Source organism: Mobula hypostoma, chromosome 17 (assembly GCF_963921235.1).
Source record: "Mobula hypostoma chromosome 17, sMobHyp1.1, whole genome shotgun sequence".
Lineage (NCBI taxonomy): Eukaryota > Metazoa > Chordata > Chondrichthyes > Myliobatiformes > Myliobatidae > Mobula > Mobula hypostoma.
The window spans coordinates 32,998,492-33,025,547 of NC_086113.1; the positions used below are offsets into that span (position 1 = coordinate 32,998,492).

The 27,056-nt window shown below is 42.2% G+C and overlaps 1 protein-coding gene across 3 annotated transcripts; it reads left to right on the forward strand.

Annotated features, from left to right (window-relative positions):
• Window positions 1-924: 924 nt before the first annotated feature.
• LOC134357921 (leukocyte elastase inhibitor-like) lies at window positions 925-24,987 on the forward strand. Of its 3 annotated transcripts, none has more exons than XM_063069696.1 (7): window positions 925-1,185; window positions 4,347-4,523; window positions 5,589-5,726; window positions 9,110-9,227; window positions 14,698-14,840; window positions 20,009-20,176; window positions 23,458-24,987. In XM_063069696.1, the coding sequence occupies exons 2-7, from the start codon at window positions 4,356-4,358 to the stop codon at window positions 23,860-23,862; spliced, it is 1,140 nt and encodes a 379-aa protein (XP_062925766.1). In that variant the 5' UTR covers window positions 925-1,185; window positions 4,347-4,355; the 3' UTR covers window positions 23,863-24,987. The 3 variants fall into 3 exon arrangements, with proteins under 3 accessions (XP_062925766.1, XP_062925764.1, XP_062925765.1); XM_063069694.1 differs by lacking the exon at window positions 925-1,185 and adding an exon at window positions 2,185-2,259; XM_063069695.1 differs by lacking the exon at window positions 925-1,185 and adding an exon at window positions 3,918-3,941.
• The last annotated feature ends 2,069 nt before the right edge of the window (window positions 24,988-27,056 follow it).

Here is a 27,056-nt window from a genome sequence, read left to right on the forward strand (position 1 = left end):
CACAAATTAATCGAAGGATTAATAGGAACAAAAGTGGACTTATCATCTAGTTTTAGTGCTGATGTAAGTCGACACAGCCTAGTTAATTCTTCCAGAGTTTGGAGTGTTGAATAACAAATCAAATCAAGCATAAATCATGTTTCATTAATACTCAGGGAATCAACAACACTTGGTATATTCTGTCCTGTTGGCAAGGCAGTTCAGAGACCATGACACTGTGAGGTGACAGCACTGAGCATTAACTTCAGACCCCCTGAAGTCTCGTTCATCAGCTGATCGATGGGGTAAACAATTCGCTTGATTACCACTTATTGCTTTGGTCAGCTGATGAATAGTCCTTGTGGTAACACACACAAAAAATGCTGGTGGACGCAGCAGGCCAGGCAGCATCTATAGGAAGAGGTACAGTCGACGTATCGGGCCGGGACCCTTCGGCTCGATACGTCGACTGTACCTCTTCCTATAGATGCTGCCTGGCCTACTGCGTTCACTAGCATTTTTTATGTGTGTTGCTTGAATTTCCAGCATCTGCAGATTTCCTCGTGTCTGAGTCCTTCTGGTAGAAGGGTTCGTGGGTTCCTGAGATGCCGTGAAAAATACCGACTAGAGCTTTGGTCCTGGTAGGTTCACCCATGGCGGTAAAGTCATGGGGAAGGTGCCAAACTCCAACCAAGAACTGAATCGTAGTGCTGTGGAAGAGGATGACGCATCATAACGACAGTGAAGATGGAGGAAGACTGACCGTGACTTATCGTCTTGCATTGTATGCTGCTGCACCCGGACCTTGATGTGTCAAAGGCTGTGCACCCGCCTCCGCATGTTAAACAAAGTCACGCATGGGCGTTCTCCATCAAGGGAATGACCCCTTAGGAGAACATCATACTGGACTCGAGTGATCGCTTTGCTCATTAGCACTGTGAATGGCAAGAACACAAAGAAACAGTGGGTGGGCTGTACAGCAAAGTTACCTGCTGTATATCGTTCTGATTTCTTTTTAATCACAGTTTCAAAGTACACGCGAAACGTCTAAACTTCCTACAATGAAATGACCTTTGCTGTGATGGACAGCAGATTGCTCCTATCAGTTTGAGGGTGGGTGGAGGACGGACGCTTCGGGTTAAAAAGCGCTGCACACCGGGCGAGGTTCAGTTGGGAAGGGAAGGTGTGGAAGCTGAACGTGGGAAGGTAAGTAGTTTCACATCACTTTTTGAATTTTTAAAATCTTTTTGATACATAATCTACTTTCACATCACGCCCAAGAATTTTAGTATCACAACCGTTCCATGTTCGTGTTGCAAACACTAAATGCAGCAAAGAATCATTTCTGTTTTTCCTCCATTTTTCAGCGGTGTTTTCTACTTAGAATTGTCAAGTCATCGGGTGTGAGGTGCTCTCAAGGCTGCTGTACTTGGCGTAGGTGTGGCCCGTCCCCCGCTCCTACAGCTCGGAAATCACCTGAGCTGTCTTTCAGATTTGTCTGGAGATCGAAGATGGAGCGGGTCAGACGCACAGTCATGCAGAACTCCCTGGACAATGGGGGCAAGAACGTCCCCAATGTCGCCCTCGCCCTGATGGCCAGCTTCGAGTGTGGCTGCATCAGGTTGTGTGTAGAACCCAGATATGTGGGCACCAAGTACCACTACGTGCCCAGGTTCTACCTGTCGCCCTGGCTGCGAAGGATGGGTCTGGCCCCACTCCCGCGCAACGCCCCAGTCAGCCGGTCGTTGCCGCCATACCTGTCCTTCGAAAAAAGTTCTTCCAGGAGAACGCCTTTGACCACAGGGCCATTAAGCAGTGGTCGGCACGTAATGTCCTGCAGGCACTGCAGGAGAAGGACGTGATTGACACAGTGGGGTGATTCTCTGAGCAGACCGTCCAGTTCATCTGGCAAATTGCCTCATCGCCAGACCTCACCAACAGGCACCAGGATCTCGCCTGCCTGGCGGTGAGAGGGTCCCTCCGGTACGCCCGCTGCCCACGGGAGGACTGCAGTGAGGAGGAGTCTGTGACCCACCTCTTTGCACACTGTCAGTTCGCAGAGAGGGTGTGGAGGAGGATGGACGGGCTAGTGACACGTTTCATTCCCAGCAGCTGCGTAACAGAGGACTCTCTGATCTACGGGCTGTTCCGGGGACGCACACGGAGACCAACGTCCGGTGCTTCAGCATTTTGACAAGATCCTTCCACAACTCCCTGGTTATGCTCTCCTTGACCTCCAGCCACTTCCCCTGTTGCTGCACTTCCCCATGCAACCACAAGGTATTTTCACCTGTCTTTTCACGTCCTCCATATTCAAAGAACTCAGTCTTTCCATGTGGAACAATAATTCACTTGTACTTCCTGTCTTGTGTACTGCACTGGGTGTTTATGGAAAAGTCACCCCTGCATTAGAGAAACCAAATGCTGACCAGACGACTAGTTTGCTGAGCATGTGTTTTCAATCTCCAGAGGATATGTAATTTTAATTCCCCAGCCCATTCCCACTCTGAAATATTGTTTAGTTTTGGATTCTTGCACTGATATAATGCAGCCTAAGTAAGCTTCAGGAACAACTCCTTTTCTTACATTTTAATTCCATGTCCCATTCCCATTCTGATATGTCTGTCCATGGTCTCCTCTACTGTAAAGATGAAGCTACACTCAGGTTGGAGGAACAACACCTTATATTCCGTCTGGGTGGCCTGCAACCTGAGTGTGAATGGCATGAACATTGACTTCACTAACTTCCATTAATGCCCCTCCCCTTCTTGCCCCAGCCCTTATTTATTTATTATTACCACCCTCTTTTTTTCTCTCTCTATCCCTCTCACAATAACTCCTTGCCTGCTCTCCATCTTCCTCTGGTGCTCCCCTCCTTTCTTTCTCCCTGAGCCTCCTGTCCCATGATCCTCTCATATCCCCTTTGCCAATCAACTTTCCAGCTCTTAGCTTCATCCCTCCCTCCCCCTCCTGTCTTCTCCTACCATTTTGGATCTCCCCCTCCCACTTTCAAATCTCTTTCCTCTTTCAGTTAGTCCTGACGAAGGGTCACGGCCCGAAATGTCGACTGTACTTCTTCCTATAGATGCTGCCTGGCCTACTGCGTTCCACCAACATTTTGTGTGTGTTGCTTGAATTTCCAGCATCTGCAGATTTCCTCGTGTTTGCGTCCTTTTCTTTTGTGTGGGAATGCTGCAATCTTTGTGATTCCATGTTGAATTCTGTCACTTCTGTTAATTTGCTTTCACTGTCTTTGTCAGAATTGGCTATTTCTGCAATTTTTCTCTTTCCTGAAGCACAGCCTGACTGGGCTCTGCATTTCAGAATATTTAAATTCCTTTGTGCTCTCCCACTCTGACTGCCCTCATTTCATGGCTTTTGTTGATTTGTTTTTCTCTAAGTGACCTATTAACCCATTGACAGGGTGATTTCTACAAGTTATCCCAATACTAATTCTGATTTCAACCTGCCAGAGATATCCTATATATCCTCTCCACCCCTCCATCTCACCACCCACACTCGGCTGTAACAACAAGCCCCTCCGTATCCCCCACTTCACCCACTACGACACACAACTAACTTCTTGTTTCTGCTTCACGGTTTGAGACGTCCTAGCCTGTTGAATTGGGAGGTCCCATGTGTGAATGTGTTGCTGGAAGGAGAAGTAAACTGCAGAAGGGACGATAAGTCAAGTGCATGCTTCACCATGCACAATTCATTGTCCTTGCAGATTTTCACTGACAACCATGTGAATAAGAAATTTATTTATTGTGGAGGATATTATGCTAATGAACTGCAGCCACTGAGCCTGATATGAGTAGTTTACAACTGTCTTAGTTGTCCATGGCTTACATGTCTTTTAACACCATTACCAGACATTTTCCTAATTTTCTAGGGCGGTGTTTCCAAGCTGGGATCCATGTACCCCTCAGTTAATGGTCAGGATCCACGGCATGAAAAAGGTCGGGAACCCTGTTCTAGGGAATTGCCAGTGTTTCTTTTACTGGTTGGAATTTGGTGGCAGGGAGGGTCTGGGCAGCAGTCTAAATTGTGTGTTATTCAGCCCCATACCTGCTTTAGCAATAGTTCAACAGTTTAGATAGTGGTTTATTTCAAATAGTATGTTGACTCAGCAAGCAATTTTGGGAGGAGTGCCTTGATTACTAGAAACCATCAATCACCAAAAGCTGTTTCACCATACTGGTGAATGCAATGACATGTATATACTTCAGATGTGTAATACATAATTTGGAGAAGGTTGTAAATGTTTCATTCAGCCAGCAACTAATTTATGAAGCCTTGTGTCCTTAGTTGGAGAATTTTGGCATTCCTAAATCACTAATCATTTGTTTTCTTTTTTTCCATAGTTTGAAGCAATGGAGAAACTAAGTAAAGCCAATTATCATTTCACCCTTGATCTATTCAGTGAGCTGATAAAAGGAAATCAAGTGGACAACATCTTCTTTTCTCCATTCAGCATTTCCACTGCATTGGCCATGGTCTACCTTGGTGCAAAAAATCACTCTGCCTCTCAAATGGCAAAGGTACATATGACAGTCTACTGATGTACATGAATGTGTGTTTTCTTACATTAAAAGTAACTTTTGAAAAGACTTTCATCCAAACTGTGGAGCAAAAGTCGAGGAGCAAGTATGAAGATTATTATGCAGAGTGGTGGGTGTCTGGAATTCACTGCCACGATGGTGATGAGGCACATACAGTAGAAGTGTTCAGGAGGCTATTAGGCTAAGCATATGAGTATTCAGGATATGGACATTATATATTCAGAAGGGATTAGTTCATTTGTGGATTTGATTTCTCTTGTATTAGTTCCGCACAACGTGGTGAGCCAAAATGCCTGTTCCTTTGAAATAATGTCTGTATTTTATGGGATGGATATCTGATGTGAGTATGTGAATGTTCCTGCTATATTTAGTCTATCAGCAGTGGAAAATTTTGGATGCATTTGGAACAAAACGGTGCTGTTTGTAACAAGCCATTATTCTTAATACTGAAAGGGAATGATTTATTTTAATTCACTTAATTCTAGTGATCATTTCTGGCAACCCTGGGGAGGAGAGTTTATTTAATTGTGCTCAGTCACTTGAGAATCTTAATACAAATGAGATCTGCAGACTCTTGCAGTGTTGCGGTAGGTGTGGCTTGAAAGGGTGTGAGGTCTGATTGATGTTAAGAATGACAGCAGACACCTAACTGATCCTCCTGGACAAATGCCTTGCACACGAGGGTTTACTGATCTCAGCTGAAATAGTAATGGTGGAAAGGATCAGCAGGGTGCCAGCTCTTTCTCACAACTGAATAATTTCCATTGAATATGTGCATATGTTAGTTGAGGGCAGAACTGGGCTCTACTCAAATGCCCCTGCAATCGGGCAAAAAACAATTGGCATACGCTTTCTTGGTTAAAACCCAAAGAATAGGGTTTGTGTGTTTGATCATGCAGAGTGGTAACCTACTGCAGGATGGATGATATCAGGCAGGCAGCAAACAAACTGGCTGAAAGCAGCTGAAAAATTGATAGTTATAACTTGTTTCCCTCCTCTCCCCACTTTCTTTGCCTCATAGTTGCCCTTCTATCTCAATACCAGGCTCTCCATTTTGATGAAGTTGGGGATCTGCATTCTGCTTTCCAGAAAATGCAATTGGAAGTTAACCGAGCTGGTGCGCCATACTTGCTAAAAATGGCCAATCAACTGTATGGTGAAAAGACGTATGAATTCCTAGAAGTAAGTAGCGAAAGGATCTCCTCTGACTTTCTTTAGTGATAGGGGACCAAGCTAATTTTGTATGAAGAATGCCTTGTACCATGGCTATGATACAAGAACACAATTGAGTGGAAACTCAGCCCACATTGACCAAACAACAGGAATTCTGCAGATGCTGGAAATTCAAGCAACACACATCAAAGTTGCTGGTGAACGCAGCAGGCCAGGCAGCATCTCTAGGAAGAGGTACAGTCGACGTTTCAGGCCAAGACCCTTCGTCAGGAGTAACTGAAGGAAGAGTGAGTAAGAGACTAACTGGAGGAAGAGTGAGTAAGAGATTACTCTTTACTCACTGTTCCTTCAGTTAGTCCTGGCGAAGGGTCTCGGCCTGAAACGTCGACTGCACCTCTTCCTAGAGATGCTGCCTGGCCTGCTGCGTTCACCAGCAACTTTGATGTGTGTTGCCACATTGACCAAACCTATTAAAATTTTCAGAAAATTCAGTGTTAATCTACTGACCATTTTGATCCATTCACCAGTTAATTCCCTCTCAAAATTAAGATTATTGTCAAATTCACAAGTTTTTTTTAATAAAAACTCAGCAGTATTCACGAAACAGAAACATAAATCATGCACAATATTTACAGGGAGTACCCATTCCCCACTCTCTGATGTCACCCTTGAAGATCCTCAACAGCGTTGCCTTTAAATGAAGATTTTTGCCTCTTATCAGTCATGGTTTTTTGAGCCAACATGTCGAGGAACCAACTAGAGAGCTGGCTATTCTGGACTGGGTTTTGAGCAATGAGGAAGGGTTAATTAGCAATCTTGTCGTGAGAGGCCCCTTGGGTAAGAGTGACCATAATATGGTGGAATTCTTCATTAAGATGGAGAGTGACATAGTTAATTCAGAAACAAAGGTGCTGAACTTAAAGAGGGGTAACTTTGAAGGTATGAGACGTGAATTAGCTAAGATAGACTGGCAAATGACACTTAAAGGATTGAAGGTGGATATGCAATGGCAAGCATTTAAAGGTTGCATGGATGAACTACAACAATTGTTCATCCCAGTTTGGCAAAAGAATAAATCAAGGAAGGTAGTGCACCCGTGGCTGACAAGGGAAATTAGGGATAGTATCAATTCCAAAGAAGAAGCATACAAATTAGCCAGAGAAAGTGGCTCACCTGAGGACTGGGGGAAATTCAGAGTTCAGCAGAGGAGGACAAAGGGGTTAATTAGGAAGGGGAAAAAAGCTTATGAGAGAAAACTGGCAGGGAACATAAAAACAGACTGTAAAAGCTTTTATAGATATGTAAAAAGGAAAAGACTGGTAAAGACAAATGTAGGTCCCCTGCAGACAGAAACAGGTGAATTGATTATGGGGAGCAAGGACATGGCAGACCAATTGAATAATTACTTTGGTTCTGTCTTCACTAAGGAGGACATAAATAATCTTCCAGAAATAGTAGGGGACAGAGGGTCCAGTGAGATGGAGGAACTGAGCGAAATACATGTTAGTAGGGAAGTGGTGTTAGGTAAATTGAAGGGATTGAAGGCAGATAAATCCCCGGGGCCAGATGGTCTGCATCCTAGAGTGCTTAAGGAAGTAGCCCAAGAAATAGTGGATGCATTAGTGATAATTTTTCAAAACTCGTTAGATTCTGGACTAGTTCCTGAAGATTGGAGGATGGCTAATGTAACTCCACTTTTTAAAAAAGGAGGGAGAGAGAAACCGGGGAATTATAGACCGGTTAGCCTAACGTCAGTGGTGGGGAAACTGTTGGAGTCAATTATCAAGGATGTGATAACAGCACATTTGGAAAGCGGTGAAATTATCGGACAAAGTCAGCATGGATTTGTGAAAGGAAAATCATGTCTGACGAATCTCATAGAATTTTTTGAGGATGTAACTAGTAGAGTGGATAGGGGAGAACCAGTGGATGTGGTATATTTGGATTTTCAAAAGGCTTTTGACAAGGTCCCACACAGGAGATTAGTGTGCAAACTTAAAGCACACGGTATTGGGGGTCAGGTATTGGTGTGGGTGGAGAATTGGTTAGCAGACAGGAAGCAAAGAGTGGGAATAAACGGGACCTTGTCAGAATGGCAGGCGGTGACTAGTGGGGTACCGCAAGGCTCAGTGCTGGGACCCCAGTTGTTTACAATATATATTAATGACTTGGATGAGGGTATTAAATGCAGCATCTCCAAGTTTGCGGATGACACGAAGCTGGGTGGCAGTGTTAGCTGTGAGGAGGATGCTAAGAGGATGCAGGGTAACTTGGATAGGTTGGGTGAGTGGGCAAATTCATGGCAGATGCAATTTAATGTGGATAAATGTGAAGTTATCCACTTTGGTGGCAAAAATAGGAAAACAGATTATTATCTGAATGGTGGCCGATTAGGAAAAGGGGAGGTGCAACGAGACCTGGGTGTCATTATACACCAGTCATTGAAAGTGGGCATGCAGGTACAGCAGGCGGTGAAAAAGGCGAATGGTATGCTGGCATTTATAGCGAGAGGATTCGAGTACAGGAGCAGGGAGGTACTACTGCAGTTGTACAAGGCCTTGGTGAGACCACACCTGGAGTATTGTGTGCAGTTTTGGTCTGCTAATCTGAGGAAAGACATCCTTGCCATAGAGGGAGTACAAAGAAGGTTCACCAGATTGATTCCTGGGATGGCAGGACTTTCATATGAAGAAAGACTGGATGAACTGGGCTTGTACTCGTTGGAATTTAGAAGATTGAGGGGGGATGTGATTGAAACGTATAAAATCCTAAAGGGATTGGACAGGCTAGATGCAGGAAGATTGTTCCCGATGTTGGGGAAGTCCAGAACGAGGGGCCACAGTTTGAGGATAGAGGGGAAGCCTTTTAGGACCGAGATTAGGAAAAACTTTTTCACACAGAGAGTGGTGAATCTGTGGAATTCTCTGCCACAGGAAACAGTTGAGGCCAGTTCATTGGCTATATTTAAGAGGGAGTTAGATATGGCCCTTGTGGCTATGGGGGTCAGGGGGTGTGGAGGGAAGGCTGGGGTGGGGTTCTGAGTTGGATGATCAGCCATGATCATAATAAATGGCGGTGCAGGCTCGAAGGGCCGAATGGCTTACTCCTGCACCTATTTTCTATGTTTCTATGTTTCTATAATTGACATCTTCATATCCTGTTACACGGCCCCAACTCCACCCCCTCCCAGTTCTCCAAACCTGAGGAAATCACATGTTGGCATCTGCACTATGAATCCTCATCAGGTTCTTGTAGGTCTCAACTATTTTGGTTTGATCGAATTCAGAGCGCATGTTAAAAAAATTCACTAATTGATTTTTCTAGTGTAAATGACTGTCATAAGAGCCTTTAAAACAATAGTATGACTGGAATTCCCTATTTCTATTGTGCAGGAATTCTGTAAATCCTGCAAAAACTTCTATGGAGCAGCCTTGTCTGCAGTTGATTTCAGAGCGTCTGCAAATGAAACTAGACAAGAGATCAATAAATGGGTGGAGGAACAGACGTCAGGTAAGTTGTCTTGCATGTTCAATATGATTAATAATGGTGAAAAATGGAGAGACTCGCTCTTCAATGTTCTTCACAGGATGCTCCAGCACCCCTCATGGCTTTTGTCACAACAGTCAATTTGCTCATCTGATAATGATGTGAGTGGCATAGGACTGGGTGGCACTGAGATTTGTTTACCATGTGAAAATGAACAATAAACAAGCAATATGCCTTACACCAGAGGTGAACAGGAAATTAATTAAAATGGAATTGGATACCGGCTCAGCTGTTTCAGTCATTACACAAAATGAGTTTGAACAGCATTCCAAGGATGCTGAAGCCTACAACTAAGAACATAAAGTAAGAATTTACACTGGAGAAAAGATAACTCCTGTGGGAATGACTTTCTTAATAGTGAAATACAACAGCCAACAAGCCAAATCTGGCTTGTATGTGGTAGGCCAACATTGTGCGGGCACAATCTCTAAGACAAATAAACTTGATTGGAGATCCATGCACCATTTTCATGCCACATCCTCTATAATAGTGACACTAGAAGTGAATAACAAAAGCTACTGGATGATGCCACAATAATGTTCAAGGATGGCAAGGATTCAAATGTGTCAAAGGGTAAAATGGTGGTAAATGAAAATGCCACACCCAAGATGTACAAAGCCAGTTCAACTCTTTGTACCATCTATGATGAAGTAGCCAGTTAGCTGGATCATATGGAGGATGAAGAAAATCTTTTCAAGCTTGAGTGGAGTCCATGGGCAATACCAGTGGTCATAGCAGCCAAGAATATTGAGCCTGTCAGGATGTCTGGTGATTTTAAGGTCATCAACCCAGTCCTGAAAGTAGCTGAAAACCCTCTGCCCAAGATGGAGGATATTTTTGTAAACCTTTGGAGGGAAGCACTTCAGCAAAGTGGAGTTGGCTGAGGCTTTACTACAGATGGAGATGGAAGCAGAATCTGAAGTATCTCTCACCACAAAAACTCAGGGTTTTATCGCTGTAATAGGCTTAATTTTTGGAGTAGCATGTACACCTGTGCTGTGGCAAAGTTATCAGCAGGTGCTGCCAGGCTGCCCTGCAACTCCGTGTTACCTAGATGACATAATTGTTACTGGTGAGGATGACAAGGAACATCTCCAAAATCTCAAGACAGTGTCTAAAAAGATTAGAAGATTATGGACTCTGAGCACAACACAATGAGATGAATTGATTAAGCAAAGTATCACTTCGGTCAAACCATTAACACGCAAGGATTACACAAGTGTGCTGAGAAAATTCAAGCAGTGGTGGGTGCCCCAATGCCAAAAGATATGTTGCAGTTGCGTTCCTTTTTAGGATTTGTCAATGACTGAGTTTCCTGCTAAACCTGGCTACTGTGCTCCACCCCTTGAAATTGTTAGCACAGATTGGTGGGGGAGGGGTGGTGAATGTCAATGGACAAAGCAGTGTGAGGTAGCTTTCCAAATTACAAAGGAAATGGGGACATCATACACTACTCGCATTATAATTCACTTCATCCAGTGAAGCTTGTGTGTGATACCTCACCTTGTGGTATAGGTACAGTCATGTCAGATGTTGTGAGTGATGGAAGTGAACACCCCATAGTCTTTGCATTCCGTTCCCTTGCCACTGCAGGAAAAAATTGGGCACAGATTGATGGAGGCCTTGAGACTGGTTTGGGGTGTAAAATATTTCAACCAGTACTTGTATGGGGGAGATCCGGTGTCAATTTTCAACCTATAGAAAGGTGTTCCATTAACAGTAGCAGCAGAATTGCAAAGATGGGCTCTGTTTCTTGGATGACACAATTACAAGATTGAATTCAAGAGGAAAACTAATCATAGAAATATAGATGGATTGCCCTGTTTACCCTTGGAAAAAGAAATTCCTGAAAATTTTACAAAGAGGATACTCCTATTGACATTTTCCGTAATGCAAGGAAAAGTCTCTATTATGGCAAATATCATCCAATGGGAAACCTGACAAGACCCCACACTTTTTTTTTTCAGATCTACATAGCCACCCGAAATGGCTGGAATGTGGAGTAGAAATTCCATTTCCCCCATTTCTTTACTAGTGCTGGGATGAATCTGCCTTGATGGAGGTTGCATTTTGTGTGAATTGAGAATTGTTGTACCAGCCATGCTGAGAGCTGAAATATTGGAAGAGCTAGGTGTGGTCAAAACAAAAGTGTTGGCTTAAAGCTTTGTCTGTTGGAGATCGGATTGAGCAGCTTGCTGTGCACTGTTCAGGATGCCAACACATTCAGAAAATGCTAAGAGCAATATCTCTCCATTCCTGGGAAGATTCACATGGATTTTTGCCTGACCATTCCTGGGCACAAATTTCTTGGTGGTACTAGATGCAGCTGCAAAATGGCTAGAAGTAGTCCCAGTAGCCTCCAGTACAGCCTCACACATTGTTAATGTGTTGAGAAGCCTCTTAAGGACTGGTGTTTGTAGTCAGTGACAATAAGCTTCTATAGCTGCACGGTGAAGTGTATAATGACTGTTGCATTTAGTCCCTTGAACACTAACGACTACAAAAAGTAGTGGAGACAGTGCTCTCTATCAAGGGTAAAGTCATTGAGCACATCTACATGGAGCAGTGCCACAGGAAAGCAGCATCCATTATCAGGGACCCCCTCCTCCCCACTATCCAGGTCATGCTCACTTCTTGCTACTGCCTTCAAGAAGGTGGTACAGAGGCCTTAGGACCCACACCTACAGGTTTAGGACCAGTTGCTATCTTTCAGCCATCATGCTCTTGAACCAGAGGGGATAACCTCACCTGCCCCATCACTGAACTGTTTCTACAACCTTTTGAAGGACTCTCTTCATCTCATGTTCTTAATGTTTTATTATTATTACCATCATTTTTGGTATTTACAGTTTGAGTTTTTTGCACATTAGTCATGTTTTGTTAGTGCAGCTATTCATTGATTTTACTGTCTGTCTTTATATTCACTATGAATGCCTGCAAGAAAATGTATCTCAGGTGGTGACAAATATATACTTTGATAATAAATTTACTTTGAGCTTTGAGGTTTGAAGTCCATTCCATTTATAATACAGTTTTATCTGCATTATGACCAGAAGAGACTCCAATGGCCCAACACAGTGATTGCATTATTCAGCTGATCTAAATACCACTGGTATTGTTCTGTTCTTTCCTTGCATGGCACATTGGAGTCTAGTTAGCCAAGGCGAGCCAATAGCACCAAGATCTGCAAGTTGTGTTTAAATTGAGCCAGCTATGAAAAAGTAAATTCCTGTTCTTGAATTGGCTGTGGCCTTGTATGGAAAATGGGATCACATTAATCAGCTGTAAGTTGTTCCATTGAATCCAGAATGACTTTGTCAGGCATGGAGAAGTCTTTCTTCCAACTGACAATATACAAGATATTTCAATAGATTCTTCAGTGTATTCACCGTAAGGTGCCGTACATTCCAGAACACTGCTGGGACTAAGTGTTTTGTGGAGGAAAATAATCAAGTTAATTTTTAGGCAACACACATCAAAGTTGCTGGTGAACGCAGCAGGCCAGGCAGCATCTCTAGGAAGAGTTACAGTCGACGTTTCAGGCCGAGACCCTCAGCCTGAAACGTCGACTGTACCTCTTCCTAGAGATGCTGCCTGGCCTGCTGCATTCACCAGCAACTTTGATGTGTGTTGCTTGAATTTCCAGCATCTGCAGAATTCCTGTTGTTTGCATTTTTAAAAGTTAATTTTTACAGTAATTGTAATCTCCCTAAAGAAATTTCAATATGGTTAATGTACACTCAGATACCCCTTTATCAGGTACACTGGGTTAATGCAAATGTCTAATGATTGAATCACGTGGCAGCAACTGAATGCACATAGTCCAGAGTTTTTAGTTATTGTTCAGACCAAATGTCAAACTGGAGATGAATTGTGACTTTGACATTTGAATGATTGTTGGTAGGAGACGGGATGGTTTGAGTATCTGAGAAGCAGCTGAACTCTTGGGGTTTTCATGCACTACTACAGTTTCAGGTCAGGAGTTTACAGAGGATGGAGTGGAAGATAGTAAAACAAAACATCCAGTGAGCAGTAGTTCTGTGGGCAAAAACACCTTAATAAGAGAGGTCAGAGGAGAGTGGCCAGATTAGTTCATCCTGACAGGAAGGTGACATTAACTCCTATCACCACACATTACAACAGCAGTATGGAGAAGAACATTTCTGAATGTACATCACATCAAACCTTGAAGTGGATGAGCTGCAGCAGTGGAAGACCACGAACCACACTTATTAGCTGCTTTATGAGGTACACTAGGAGCCAATATAGTGGTTATTTAGTGTATGTTTTTCACTATTCAGCGTGCTAGGGGCTTTGGACTACAGTATTGCTAAGGTGGGAGGACAGAGAGCAGCGCACAACGCGTGCGCAGCCCTGCAGTGAAAAATGATATCGTATCTGTTAAATAGGGGCCATGGACAATTCTGATTTGATGGAGAGGGACGTGAGAGCACAGAGGAACATATGGAGAAATTTCTGAAATGCTCATTCACTGCTGTCGTTACTGCGTGGTCAGGAATCTTTCGGAGGGTAGGCCTCAAAATCCCCGGCTTTGCCTGCTGTCGGTGACCGAGGTTGAGGTTGAGTCATTTGGACAGAGATGGCGCTCAGTACTCAGTGTCAGAGAGCTGATCAGAGCTCGAAGTTTTCGGATGACTCAGAGTCGGACTGTGGTCGGCATGGCAGGGAGAGTTTTTTTTCCTTCTCCTGTCTGTGTGAGATGTGGGAAATTTGAGAGACTTTGTACTTTTACTATGCTCATGGACTTCTTCATCAAGTTATGGTAATGTTGCACTGTTGTAACTATATGTTATAATTATGTGGTTTTGTCAGTTTTTTTCAGTCTTGGTCTGTCCTGTGTTCTGTGATATCACACCGGAGGAAATATTGTTTCATTTCTTAATGCATGCATTACTAAATGACAATAAAAGAGGACTATGTGTCTTCATAATCCAATCTAATTATTAATTCAAGGCTTTTAATGTTGGTGAGTTAAGAGTGTGACAAAGGTCAACTGGTGAATGAGATGCTAGAACATCGGGCTTTCTGAATTTTCAGTCAATGACATATTAGTTACTCAATTGTGATTAAAAATGTTGATTTCTGGTTGGTTGTTTTGTATGGTCTTTGGCGGAACATGTACACTTGCTCCATCTCTAACTGTGTCACATCTTGTCCTGATATTTGAACATGAATATATGGAAAAACTGAGTAACTTGTGTGTTACTTGGATTTCCAGCATCTGCAGATTTTTCTTTTTTTGAGATGAAAAAGTGATTAATATTTCAAAATGCATGATCTTTGTCAGGTGAAAGAGACTTTTTGCAATAACAGACATTGGGAAAACTTAAATATTAAAGCAAATTGCAGAAAATAACATTCTATTTTTATGTTTTTGTATAGTTTACACATTTACTTGCCAATTTTCATTCAGGTAAGATTCAAGATCTGCTGGTTGAAGGTTTAGTTAATGGTGACACCCGACTGGTGTTGGTGAATGCTATCTACTTCAAAGGAAGTTGGGCTGAAAAGTTCGATGAACAATGCACACAGGAAATGCCATTCAGACTGAATAAGGTATTTTGAATGAAGTATCAGCATTGATCCAAGTTGTGTACTTTGCCTTTTCTAAGTTCTTTCCCTCAAGAAAACTTTTATGATGTCCCATTCTAACAATTACCATTTGTATCATAGAAATATAGCTGTCATGTACAATTACTATAATTTCCGAAGAGCTATTGTATTAAAGTGTACACCATTATTCATGTATTCATTTCCATATGACCAAAAGATATAGGAGCAGAATTAGGCCATCTGGCCTGTCCAGATATTTACGCCATTTCATCATGGTAATCCATATTCCCTCTCAGCCAAATCTCCTGCCTTCTCTCCATACCCCTTCGTACCCTGACTAATCAAGAATCTATCAATTTCTACCTAAAATACCCTCAGCCACCTGTGGCGATGATTTCCACAGATTCACCACTCCCTGGCTAAAGAAATTCCTCTTCGTCTCCATTCTAAAAAGGATGCCTCTCAATACTGAGGCTGTCGTCTGGTCTTGGATTCTCACCATAGGAAACAGTCACTCTATAAAGGCCACTGAACATTTAATAGGTCTCAATGAGGTCACCCCTCATTCTTCTGCATTCCAGTGAGTACAGACTCAGAGCTATGAAAAACATTCTACATATGACAAGCCTTTCAATCCTGGAATCATTTTTGTGAACCTCCATTGAAGTTTCTTCAATGTCAGTGCATCTTTTCTTAGATAAGGGGGCCCAAAACTACTCTCAGTACTCTTGAATGAGGCCTCACCAGTGCTTTTTAAAGCCTCAGCATTACATTCTTATTTATATTCTAGTCCTCTTGGAAAGAATGTTAACATTGCATTTGCCTTCCTCATCACTGACTCAACTTGCAAATTAACCTTTAGGGAATCCTGCACAAGGACTCCCAAATCCCTTTGCATCTCAGATTTTTGAATTTTCCCTCCGTTCAGAAAATAATCTACCCTTTTTGTCTTCTGCCGAAGTGCATGACCATACACTTTCCTTTCTGCCCCTTTGTCCGTTCTCCTAATTTGTCTAAGCCCTTCTGTAGCTTCTCTGCTTCCTCAACACTCGCTGCCCCTCCAGCTATCTTTGTACCATCCAAACCCTTGGACAAAAAGCCAACAATTCTGTCATCAAAGTCATTGACTAATAATGTAAGAAGAAGAGTTTCCATCACAGAACCCTATGGAACACTACTAGTCACTGGCAGCCAACCACAGAAGGCTCCTTCTTTTCCCACTTCTTACCTCTGGCCAATCAGCCATTGCTTTATCCATGCTAGTATCTTTCCTGCAACACCTTGGGCACTTTAACTTGATAAGCAGCCTTATGTGCACCACCTTGTCAAAGGCTTTCTGAAAATTCAACTGCACAACATCCACTAACTCCCCTTTGTCTATCCTGCTTGTTCTTTCTGCAAAGAATTCCAACAGATTCTTTAGGCAAGTTTTTTTTTTCTCCCCCTGTGGAAACCATGCTGCCTATGACCTATTTTATCATGTGCCTGCAAGTATCCTGAAACCACGTGCTTAACAATTGATTCCAACATCTTCGTAGCTACTGAGGTCAGACTAACTGGCTTACAGTTTCCTTTCTTTTGCCTCTCACCCTTGAAGAATGGAGTGACATTTGCAATTTTCCATTGCTCTAGAAACATGACAATCAATTGATTGTTGAGAGATCATTACTGATGTCTCTAAATTCTGTTCAGCCATCTTTTTCAGAACCCTGGAGGTATGCCATCTGGTGCAGGTGACTTGTCTACCTTCAGAACCTTTGGTTTCCCAAGAACATTCTCCCTAAAAATGGTAACTTCACACACTTCTGCCCCCCCCCCCCGACACTCCTGAACTTCTGGCATATACTGTTAGTGTCTTCCACAGTGAAGACTTATGCAGTTCATCCACCATTTCCTTGTTCTCCATTACTACCTTTCCAGCAGTCCAATATACACTTTTGCCTTTCTTTTACACTTTATCTAAAGAAACTTTTGGTATCCTCTTTAATATTATTGACTACCTTACCTTCGTATTCTATCTCTTCCTACTTAAAGACATTTTTTAGTTGCCTTCTGTTATTTCTACTAAATGTTCCCAATCATCTAACTTCCCACTAATCTTTGCTATTAAATACCCTCTCTTTGGCTTATGTTCGCTTTGACTTGTCAGCCACAGTTGTCATCTATCTTTAGAATAATTCTTCCTATTTTTGCATGTATATATCCTGCACCTGACAAATTGCTTCCAAAAATTCTAGGCATTGCTGCTCTGCTGTCATCCATGCCAATGTTCTTTTCCAATCAATTTTGGCCATTTCTTCTGATGCCTCTTTAGTTTCCTTTACTCCACTGTAATACTGATACATTTGACTTTACCTTCTCCATCTCACATTTCAAGGTGAATTCTTCATACTATGATCACTTACCCCTAAGGTTCTTTTACTTTAAGTTCTTTAATCAATTCTGGTTTATTGCACAATCCAGAATAGCTGATCCCTTAGTGGGCTCAGTCATGAGTTGCTCTAAAAAGCCATCTCATAGGCATTCTAAAAATTTCCCCCTCCTGGGATCCAGCACTGATTTTTTTTTTCCAATCTACCTGCATATTGAAATCCCCCATGAATATTTTAGCATTGCCCTTTTGACATGCATTTTCTCTTTCACTGTAATTTGTGGACCACATCCTCACTACTGTTTGGGGGTCTATAGCTAAGTCCCATCAGGGTCTTTTTTTTTTTCACCCTTGCAGTTCCTTGCTCTACCCACAATGATTCAACTCCTTTCAACCTTATGTTATTCCTTTCTAATGATTTGATTTCATTTTTTAATCATCAGATCCACCCCACGCCTCTGCCCACCTGACTGTCCTTTCAATACAATATGTATTCTTGGGCTTTAAGACCTCAACTATGATCTTCTTCCAGCTACAATTCAGTGATGCCCGCAATGTCACACATGCCAATCTGTAATTGTGCTACTCGTTCACCAACCTTATTCTGTATATTGCAATAAAATATAGCACATTCTGTCTTCTATTTGTCCTTTTCAATTTTGTCTGCCTTTTACATTGCAACTCATCCTGTTCGACTGCAATTTTGCCCTTTCATCAGCCTCTCTTTGGTAGCTGTCTCACTACACTCTGCCTCTGTTTGTATACCAACTACTTCATCCTCACCACTATCACCTTGGTTCCCATCCCCCTGCTAAATTAGTTGAAACCCTCCTGAACAACTCCAGCAAGCCTGCCTGCAAGGATATTGGTCCCCCTTGGGTTCAGGTGAAACCTGTCCCTTTTGTATAGGTCTTATCCTACCCCACAGAGATCCCAATGATTCATCTGAACCCCTGCCCCCTGCACCAGTTTCTCAGCCACGCATTCACCTGCAAAATGATCCCGTTCTTGCCATCACTGGTGTGTGGCACAGGGAACAGTGGAGATACTACCCTGGAGGTCCTGTTTTTCAGTTTTCCTAGCTCCTGAAAATCCCTCTTCAGGACCTCTTTCATCTTTTCTACCTATATCATTGGTGTAAATATGTACCAAGACTTCTGGCTGCTCACCCTCCTTCAGAATACCGTGGACCTGCTCTGGCACATCTCTGACCCTGGCACCTGGGAGGCAACATACCATCCAGATACGCCTATCCACCTATAGAATCACATCCCTGTTCCTCTGACTATGGAATCTCCTGTCACTGCTGCACCTCTCCTCTTCTGAGGCACAGCACCAGACTCGGTGCGAGAGAACTATTCACTGCAGCCCCCCCCCCGGCCACCCCTGGTGGGTCAGTCAGACCCTTCAATAGTATCTAAAGGGGTATACATTGAGGGGAATAGCCACAGGGTACTGTGCATTTCCCTTCCTTCTCCGGTCATCCAGTTACCTATCTCCTGCAACCTATGGGTGACTACCTCCCTGTAACTCTTGCCTATCAGCTCATACGGGAAACTAAGGAGGTGAAAGTCATTGAGCTGCAGCTTCAGTTCCTTAGTGCATTCTCAGAGGAGCTGCAGCTCGCTGCACCTGGTGCAGATGTGTTTATCTGGGAGATTGGAAGTCTCCCAAAATTCCCACATCTTCCACATAGTACAAAACATTGCCCTGGAGCTATTCTCACTGCACTACTATGCCCGAACAGATGAGGAATGAAGAATGAAGAACTTAAAAAAAACTTTGCCTTGCCCTAGCCTGATGAGCCATAGCCACTCCAAACACTGACCCACCAAAATAATGGCCACTCCACGTGCACCTACCTTATTTTTATTTGCCCCCCTGATGAATCCTGCTCAGGGATTGGTCCAGGAAACTGCCGTGAAGTTCTGCCTTTTTCATCTTGAGTGCGGAACTGATTGAAAAGGTAGCTCTCTTCATGTACTCCTGCTGAGTGATTGGCCAGAGTCCTGGTCCAAGAAACTGCCACGAAGGCTATGCTTGTTGCATTATTTTTTTAGGACGTTCTAAGCCATTTCAGACAGTCAAATATTTTTACCTGTTGTAAGGCAGAGCCTGCTATATTTGGTTTCTGCACTGGTTCTCACAAAGGCAATGTGAGGATAACCAGATATTTCTTAATATTTCTGAGTAAAGAATAAACATTGGCCAGGAAACAAGGAAATCTTCCCATTGCTCACCATTATTGGTGCTGAGGGAAATTTTTCATCTACGTGAGAAAGCAGAGAGGGCTTTGGTTCAATATTCCATCCAAAATGCAGGAGCTCTGTCAGTCCCACACTAGTTTTCAGTTCAAACACTGCGTCATCTGTCAGGAAATGTAGAGGAGACTTGACCCAAATGCAGAGCAGTGGAGACTACTTAGCAGTTAGTGACAACTTTAACAATAAGCTGCAAAATAACAAGCCCTGAGGGGCCATAAAACAGGAGAGAAACTATACTTAGCAGAACAAGGTAACTGGAGGCTAGGAGCAACTGAATGATGCTGGCTGGTTTAATTGGTGATCAAGGATTGTGGATGAGAGCTAGGTTTAAATAGGCTGCATGTGATGAGTTAGAAACAAGTGGGAGATAGCTTCTATTACCTGGATGGAGACTGGCAGGAGCCTACATGTGCAAGCCTAGCAGTCATCTGCATTTTTTTTTTCATGAAGATTTGCTTTTAAATGATTCTCTTAATGCTACCCTTGTGTATTACTTCTAAAACCAAATGAACTGATTCTTGATTTTATTTTTTTAGAATGAAAGCAAACCAGTGCAAATGATGTACAAGAGTGATAAGTTTTTGTTCCGTCACATCCATAAAGTCAATATCAAAGTTCTTGAACTTCCGTATGTTGAGAAAGATGTGAGTATGATCATCTTGTTGCCTGATGACATCATGGATGATTCGACAGGTCTTAAAAAGGTAAAATATCTTTTTCATAAGTACACATGATTGTTTTATGGTTACAAACTGACTTTGAGTTGCATGATCTTGCAATAGATTCTTTTTGAGGATCTAAGTATTGCTGGGAATGCCTGCATTTATTATCCCTTGAGCAGTTGCCACTAAGCCATCTACTGGATATAACCACAGGCAATTTGAAGTGGATTCTTGGATTTGGAAGCAATAATAAAGAATGCCAGCAATATATTCCCAAGTCCAGATGGGGACTTGAAAAGGAATCTGAAGTGGTGGAGTTGCCATGGTTATCTTTTCCTTGACTGTCAAGGGAGCTGCTTTGGTGATGGGAAGTGTTGTTAGAACAGCCTTGGTGGCTAATTCCAATGTGTTTTCCAAATTGCACAGACATGGCTATGGGGGTGGGCGGAATAGCATATTTAAGGATGGTCAATGGTGCAACAATCATGCAGGCAACTTTGTCCTGAATGGTGTTTCTATTCTTAAACATGATTGGAGCAAAAGACAGTCATACACACTCAGTGGCCTCCTTTATTAGGTACACGAGGTCTTAATAAAATGGACAGTTTCGGCAAATTCATAGTCTTGTGCTGCTGCAGCCCATCCACTAAAGGTTGGATGTATTGTGCCTTCAATCAGAGTTGCTCTTCTGCACACCACTGTAGCACGTGATTATTTGTGATATTGTTGCTTTTGTGTCAACTTTAACCAGTCTGGCCATTCTCCTCCAACCTTCATCAATAACAAAACATTTTTGCCCACAGACCTGCTACTCAATGAGGTTTTTTTTTTGTTTGCTTTTCTGCACCATTCTATGTAAACTCTAGAAACCATTGTATGAAAACTCCAGGAAATCAGCAGTTACTAAGATACTCAACCGCCCCCCCCCCCCTTCTGGCACCAACAATAATTCCATGGTCAAAGTCACTTGGATCACATTTCTTCCCCATTCTGATGTTTGGTCTGAACAATAACAGACCACATTTGCATGCTTTTATGCAGTGAGTTGTGGTCACATGAGTGGCTGATTAGATAGTTGCATTAATGAGTACATGTGTACCTAATACAGTGGCCACTGAATGTAAGGAAGATATTCCCTAACCATGAGAAAGTCTGCAGCCGCTGGAAATCCACAGCAGCACACACAAAATGTTAGAGGAACTTAACAGGTCAGGCAGCATATATGTTTTGAGCTGAATATTCCCTAAATCTTAGGGACTTCAGAGGCAGCTTGGTCTTCAGGATATTGACCGTCTAACTTTCTAGTAGACAAGTGATTTGTGGTATTGTTCACTAAAATAGCAAGTACCTTTAGCTTGCGAAACAGAGCAGTCGAGGTTCCAATTTCAACCATTAGTATTCAAGCTTTTGTACACTATCTTTTCATGTGCACAAGTCTGGCAAGGTACAGGAAGAATGGGGGAAAACTTGCAGCAGCATCACACTCGTGTAGCTTCAGACAACAGAAATAAAGAAGCTGCAAAAGTCATACTGAGAAGTCTGTTGTATGTAGTGCTACAATGCTGATGTAGGGTTGAGGTTGCTTGAAGGTAAGCAGCTGTTGTGAACATGGGTGTGGTGTGAACCTCCTGGCCAACAGTATCAGTGAAAAAGGTTATGAATTGAATTGACTTTATTTCTTACATCCTTCACATACATGAGTAAAAATCTTTACATTATGTCTGTCTAAATGTGCAATCATAGTAATTTATAATAATTTGTAATAGAACAGTCAATGTAACATAGAAATGCTCTCAAGTCAGTATGAGTTAATCAGTCTGATGGCCTAGTTATGACCTGGATGTTGAAGGTTTTTTGGATAGCTGCTGCTTTCTGAGGCACCCCCTTGGGTAAATGCTGTCATTGGTGGGGAGGGCTGTGTCTTGATTCGTCCAGGTATCAAAAGTTACTAGGATTTGGCAGGAGAACGGCGTAGAGCAGTGGCCCCCAACCTTTGGACTGTGGCCCAGAGGCTGGGGATCACTGGTGCAGAGAACAAGAGAGATAATTAATCAGCCATGATGGAATGGTGGAGTGGACTCGATGGGCTGAGTGACTTTAATTCCACTCCCATGTCTTCTGGTCTTATGATCTTAAAAGTACACATTCTTGTTGTTACAAGAATCACCCCTTGTAATAATGATCAGCGTGGCACAGAGAATCTGTGGTTACTGACAAGTAACTTTTGCTTCAGCTAAAAGCACGAGGGTTCACAAACTGCCCCTGTGTGCACCCTACTAGAATTCCCTGACAGTCCCTGAGGAGGAAAGAATATTACCCGGGAAAGGAGTCTGCGCTGGACTGGCATTCCTCGTGGTCCCAATCTCCACGTCTCCGTGGGGTCCTCCTTATCCGCGATGGTTGGTCTCTGGCTGCTGGAGAGTTACTGCCCCTGCACATTTGGAGCTCCTGAGTCTTGCACGGTTCCTCGTCAATTGAACTATTGAATCTCCATCCCATTGGCTGAAGGTCACCTGACCTACCTGGGTCACCTTCTTACTGGTCATTGTACAGGGCTACAGCCAACATTGATTCATGGCTCTGCCCACCCCTGCCTTGTGTCTTTACACTCTGACTGGTCCACACCAGTTAAATGAGGCAACCCAGACAGAGTCTAACGAGATTACCGATTGCAGGTCTGGCATTTTACAAAACAAAGTAGCTACTCCTCTAGGAATGGTCTTGGGTATATTGCTGTGATTAGATTGTCCCAGAGCAAGAGTCAGTTCAGGGTCCATGCCTTTTACGTAACAAATGGCTATTTGTTTGAGAACGGTCTCAGGTTTAGCAGATCATGACCTGAAGCTTCCAGTGTCCACATTCAGTTGCTCTGATTTGATTATCCAAGAGCAAGAAACTGTTCACAGTCCACAAAATGGGGGAAACAAAGTAACTTGTCTGCTTCCCCGGCCTTGATCAGACTGCAGTTTCTTCTGGCCAACAGTGTGAAGATGAGATTTCTTATCTGAAAGTTGTGTCTTTAATAATTATAGACTTTTGTAGAAAATTTCTATGATCTGTCCAATTTTCTCCATATGATCACAAGATCTTTTCTCTTGCAATGTACACCCTCCATTCCATCTAAAATCCATCTGATATGACAAGTTAAAATAAACTTCTTTCCAAAATTCTGGTTTCTCACACTTTTCCGGATAAAATTCTTCCACTTTCTCAATCTATACCCCAGAAGACTGAAACAAGCCCAGATTATCAATGTCTTTGTTTATTGCAACGGAACTTTTCCAGCTATGGTCTCTAATTCCTTTGCTCTTCCCCCACCTCAGCTGGAGCAGACACTTACCCTAGAAAAGCTGCAAGAATGGACACTTCAAACCAAGATGGGAAGAGATAAAGTTTCAGTTCACTTACCTAGATTTAAAATGGAGGATAACTTTGAGCTCAAACCTACGCTTTCCTCTCTGGGGATAACAGATCTTTTTGATAGTTCGAAGGCAGATCTCTCTGGAATTTCTGGGACACGTGACTTGTTTGTGTCTGAGGTTGTTCATAAGTCTTTTGTGGAGGTGAATGAGGAAGGAACTGAAGCAGCAGCTGCTACAGCAGTAATGGCCCAGTTTTGTTCAGCTGTGTACGAAGAGCAGTTTACTGCAGATCACCCTTTCCTCTTCTTCATTCGGCACAACAAAACAAATAGTATTCTCTTCTTTGGTCGGTGCACTTGTCCTTAAACAACTGACTAAGTGCAAGTAATGGGGGGGGGGGAATAAAATCTTAATGATAATTTTCCATGTTACCAGAAGAATAAACTGGAATGCTAATTAAAGGTTAATTTGAAAACATTTCGCTCAGTACATTTTAGAAGCCAAGCATAAAAACCTTAGATTATGTCTGAGTATTTTGAAATCTGAAGATAATTTTGATGTTTTTAATCAAGAAATTAACATAACAACTGGATGTGTTAACTTCCCTGTTTACTAACTTGAAAGGTTGTCATTTACATTATAACTAATCTGATTCATTACCATGCTGTAAGGGAGAAAGTCCTGTCGTCTTTGTCATGGTTAGTCCAGTAATGTGATTAGCTACACAATTCATGGCCAGTTAGGGATAGGAAAACAACTGTCACTATTGCCAGACAAGTCCATATCCTGTGAATGAATAAGTTAAGAACCATGTGTAAAGGTGTCCTGCAGAATTTCTCACTTTCAACATATCATCTTGTATGACTTTGTCCACAAAGCTAGGAATAATGTAAATAACAAGACATTGAGAGTTTTCTCAAATTAACTGTCAAATTCCCTGTACGTGTACACATATTTGGCAATAATAAAGCATTCTGATTCTGATTCAGCTTTTCCACTTTGAGTCTAAGTCATAGTATATACTATCACATTTCAACTTGCCAATAAAATGGTAGATCATAAAGAAACCCGTAGCTTGATTTTAAGAAATTCTGCCTGAGGCATGTTGTTACAGCAGAGGAAAAAAAATTATTTTACATTTGTATATCCAATTAACAAATATGAATATTATTGGAAGATGTTGATGAAAAAAGGTGCACTTTGTATTAAATACATAAAGAGACAGATACACTGAACAGATCACTTATTGTATTAAGTCCTGCAAGAGGAACTGGCATTGGGAGTGGTCATTTTCAGTTGGTAAATTTTATCTGTTGGAGAAATCACATGCTTGGGTGAATCATGATTAAGATCCACTATACCCCACGAGTAATCTTTGAAATATGATTTCTACATGGTCCAAGAGCATGATGCTAGCATCTAGTTGTGTTAAAACTCTGATTGAATATGCATTGTATTATGTCATGTGTATAGTGCAAAATAAAAGCATTTACCTTATTTGATGTTGGAGTTTATTATTATCCTTCTGCCACTGAAGGTGGTTATTCAACCTATCAGGTCTTTGCCAGCAACAAACAATCTGCTGGAGGAACATGGCTCACGTCTATGCCAGCATCAGTCCTATTGCCTCACTTATTTCTCAAGCAATCTTTCCCTTCTAAGATGCACCCAACTACCCCAATTTCTCATACCAGCAGCAATACTCTTGGCAATTTACAACAGCTTAATGATCCATCAATGTTTCTCTGGAATGGAGGAGAACAAATCCAGAGTACCCAGGAGAAATCCACATTGTCAAGAAATATGGACAAATGAGGCCATATGGTTGAACTGTGAAACCAACAAGGTAGCAATCACAGAGGTCAACATGATCCTTAGAGGGGCATAGAAAACCAAATAAGCAGACATGTATCTGAGAAGTACAGCAATAGTTGGGATTTACAAACACACTAACAGAAACAGTGGCAGAAGAAATGATAGAGGAGTTGAGTTCTTCAAATGCATTTGAGAACACTAATTCTGAATGTAGAAAGGCAAACAAGAATTAAAGTTGTAATAAGGACCTGGGTAAGTTGGAAAGATGACTGGGGTCAGAAATGGTTCATTTATAGTTGAGGACAAAGAAGTATGGGTTCCGGACTGTGGCAATCTTACTAGGTTGATGTTAGATTTAGCAACAGCTAACTTGAAACAACTACTTAAATCAGTGCCAGAATTCTTAAGTGATGGTGGTGGAGAGTGTGAGAGTTTAGGGAAAAATTGTGCACATTCTAGAACCCTGTGGAGTTCAAGAAACACACAAAGAGTAGGAAAACGCATAAAACCAAAAGCTCAACAAGAATAAAAAGTATGCTAGGTTCTTTAAAGAAATGAAAGAGAAAATAGAGCAGGCACTAACTTTAGTTTCCTAATACTCTTTGGCTACTATTGTTCTGCCAGAACACTGGAAGATGCTGAATAATACCATTGTTTAAGACAGTTAAAAACTAATTTGGCAGGAAGATGGGGCTATTAGTATACAAGTAGATGCAGTGTGTAGTAAGACTGAAGAAGGATAGGCAGATGATAGGGAAAAATTGCAGACAGCGTTGAAGTGTGTCTTTAAATAGTTTCAACAATGTCGAAAATTAAGATAAAGTCGGAGGGAAGGAGAGTGCAGGAGAGATTATGAAAGTCTCCAGATTAAATTAACAGACAAAGGTTAGAAAAGTAAGAAATTAACTTATGATAACATGGTGGCAAAATTGAAAAGGATGATAAATACAGGACTGAAGGTATTTGAATGATTACACCATATGGAATAAGATAAATAATCTTGTGCATTTAGAGATTAGCAGGTACGACATAAGCATTACTGAGTCATGGCTGAAAGATCACAGTTGGAAACTTAACATCCAACGATACACATTATATTGAAAGTGCAGGTGAGTGGAGTGGGGGGAGCTCTGTTGGTAAAAAATGAAATCAAATCTTCAGAAAGAGATGATATAGGATTGGAAGATGTAGAATCATTGTAGGACAAGGTAAGGACTGCAAGGGTAGAAAGACCCCGATGGGAGTTGCAGTATATACAGGCCTCCGAATTGTAACCAGGATGTGGGGTACAACTAGGAGATAGAAAAGGCATGTCAAAAGGGCAATGCTACAATAGTCATGGGGTATTTTAATAGACTGGGAAAATCAGATTGATGTTGAATCCCAAGAGAAGGAATTTGTGGAGCAATAATTTTTAGAGCAACTTGTGGTTGAGCCCGCCAGGGAAAAGGCAGTTCTCGTTTGGATGTTGTGTAATGTACCAGATTTGATCAGGGAGCGGAAGGTAAAAGAAGCTCTGGGAGGCCGTTATCATAATAGGATAGAATTCATCATGCAGTTTGAGATAGAGAAATTAAAATCAGATGTATCACCAGTAATGTAGAGTAAAGGGAACTACAGAGGCATGAGAGTGGAGTTGGCCAAGGTTGATTGGAAGGGGCTACAAGCAGGGATGATGACAGAATGGCAACGGCTGGAGTTTCTGGGAGCAATTTTGAAGGTGCAGGATAGATACAATCCAAAGA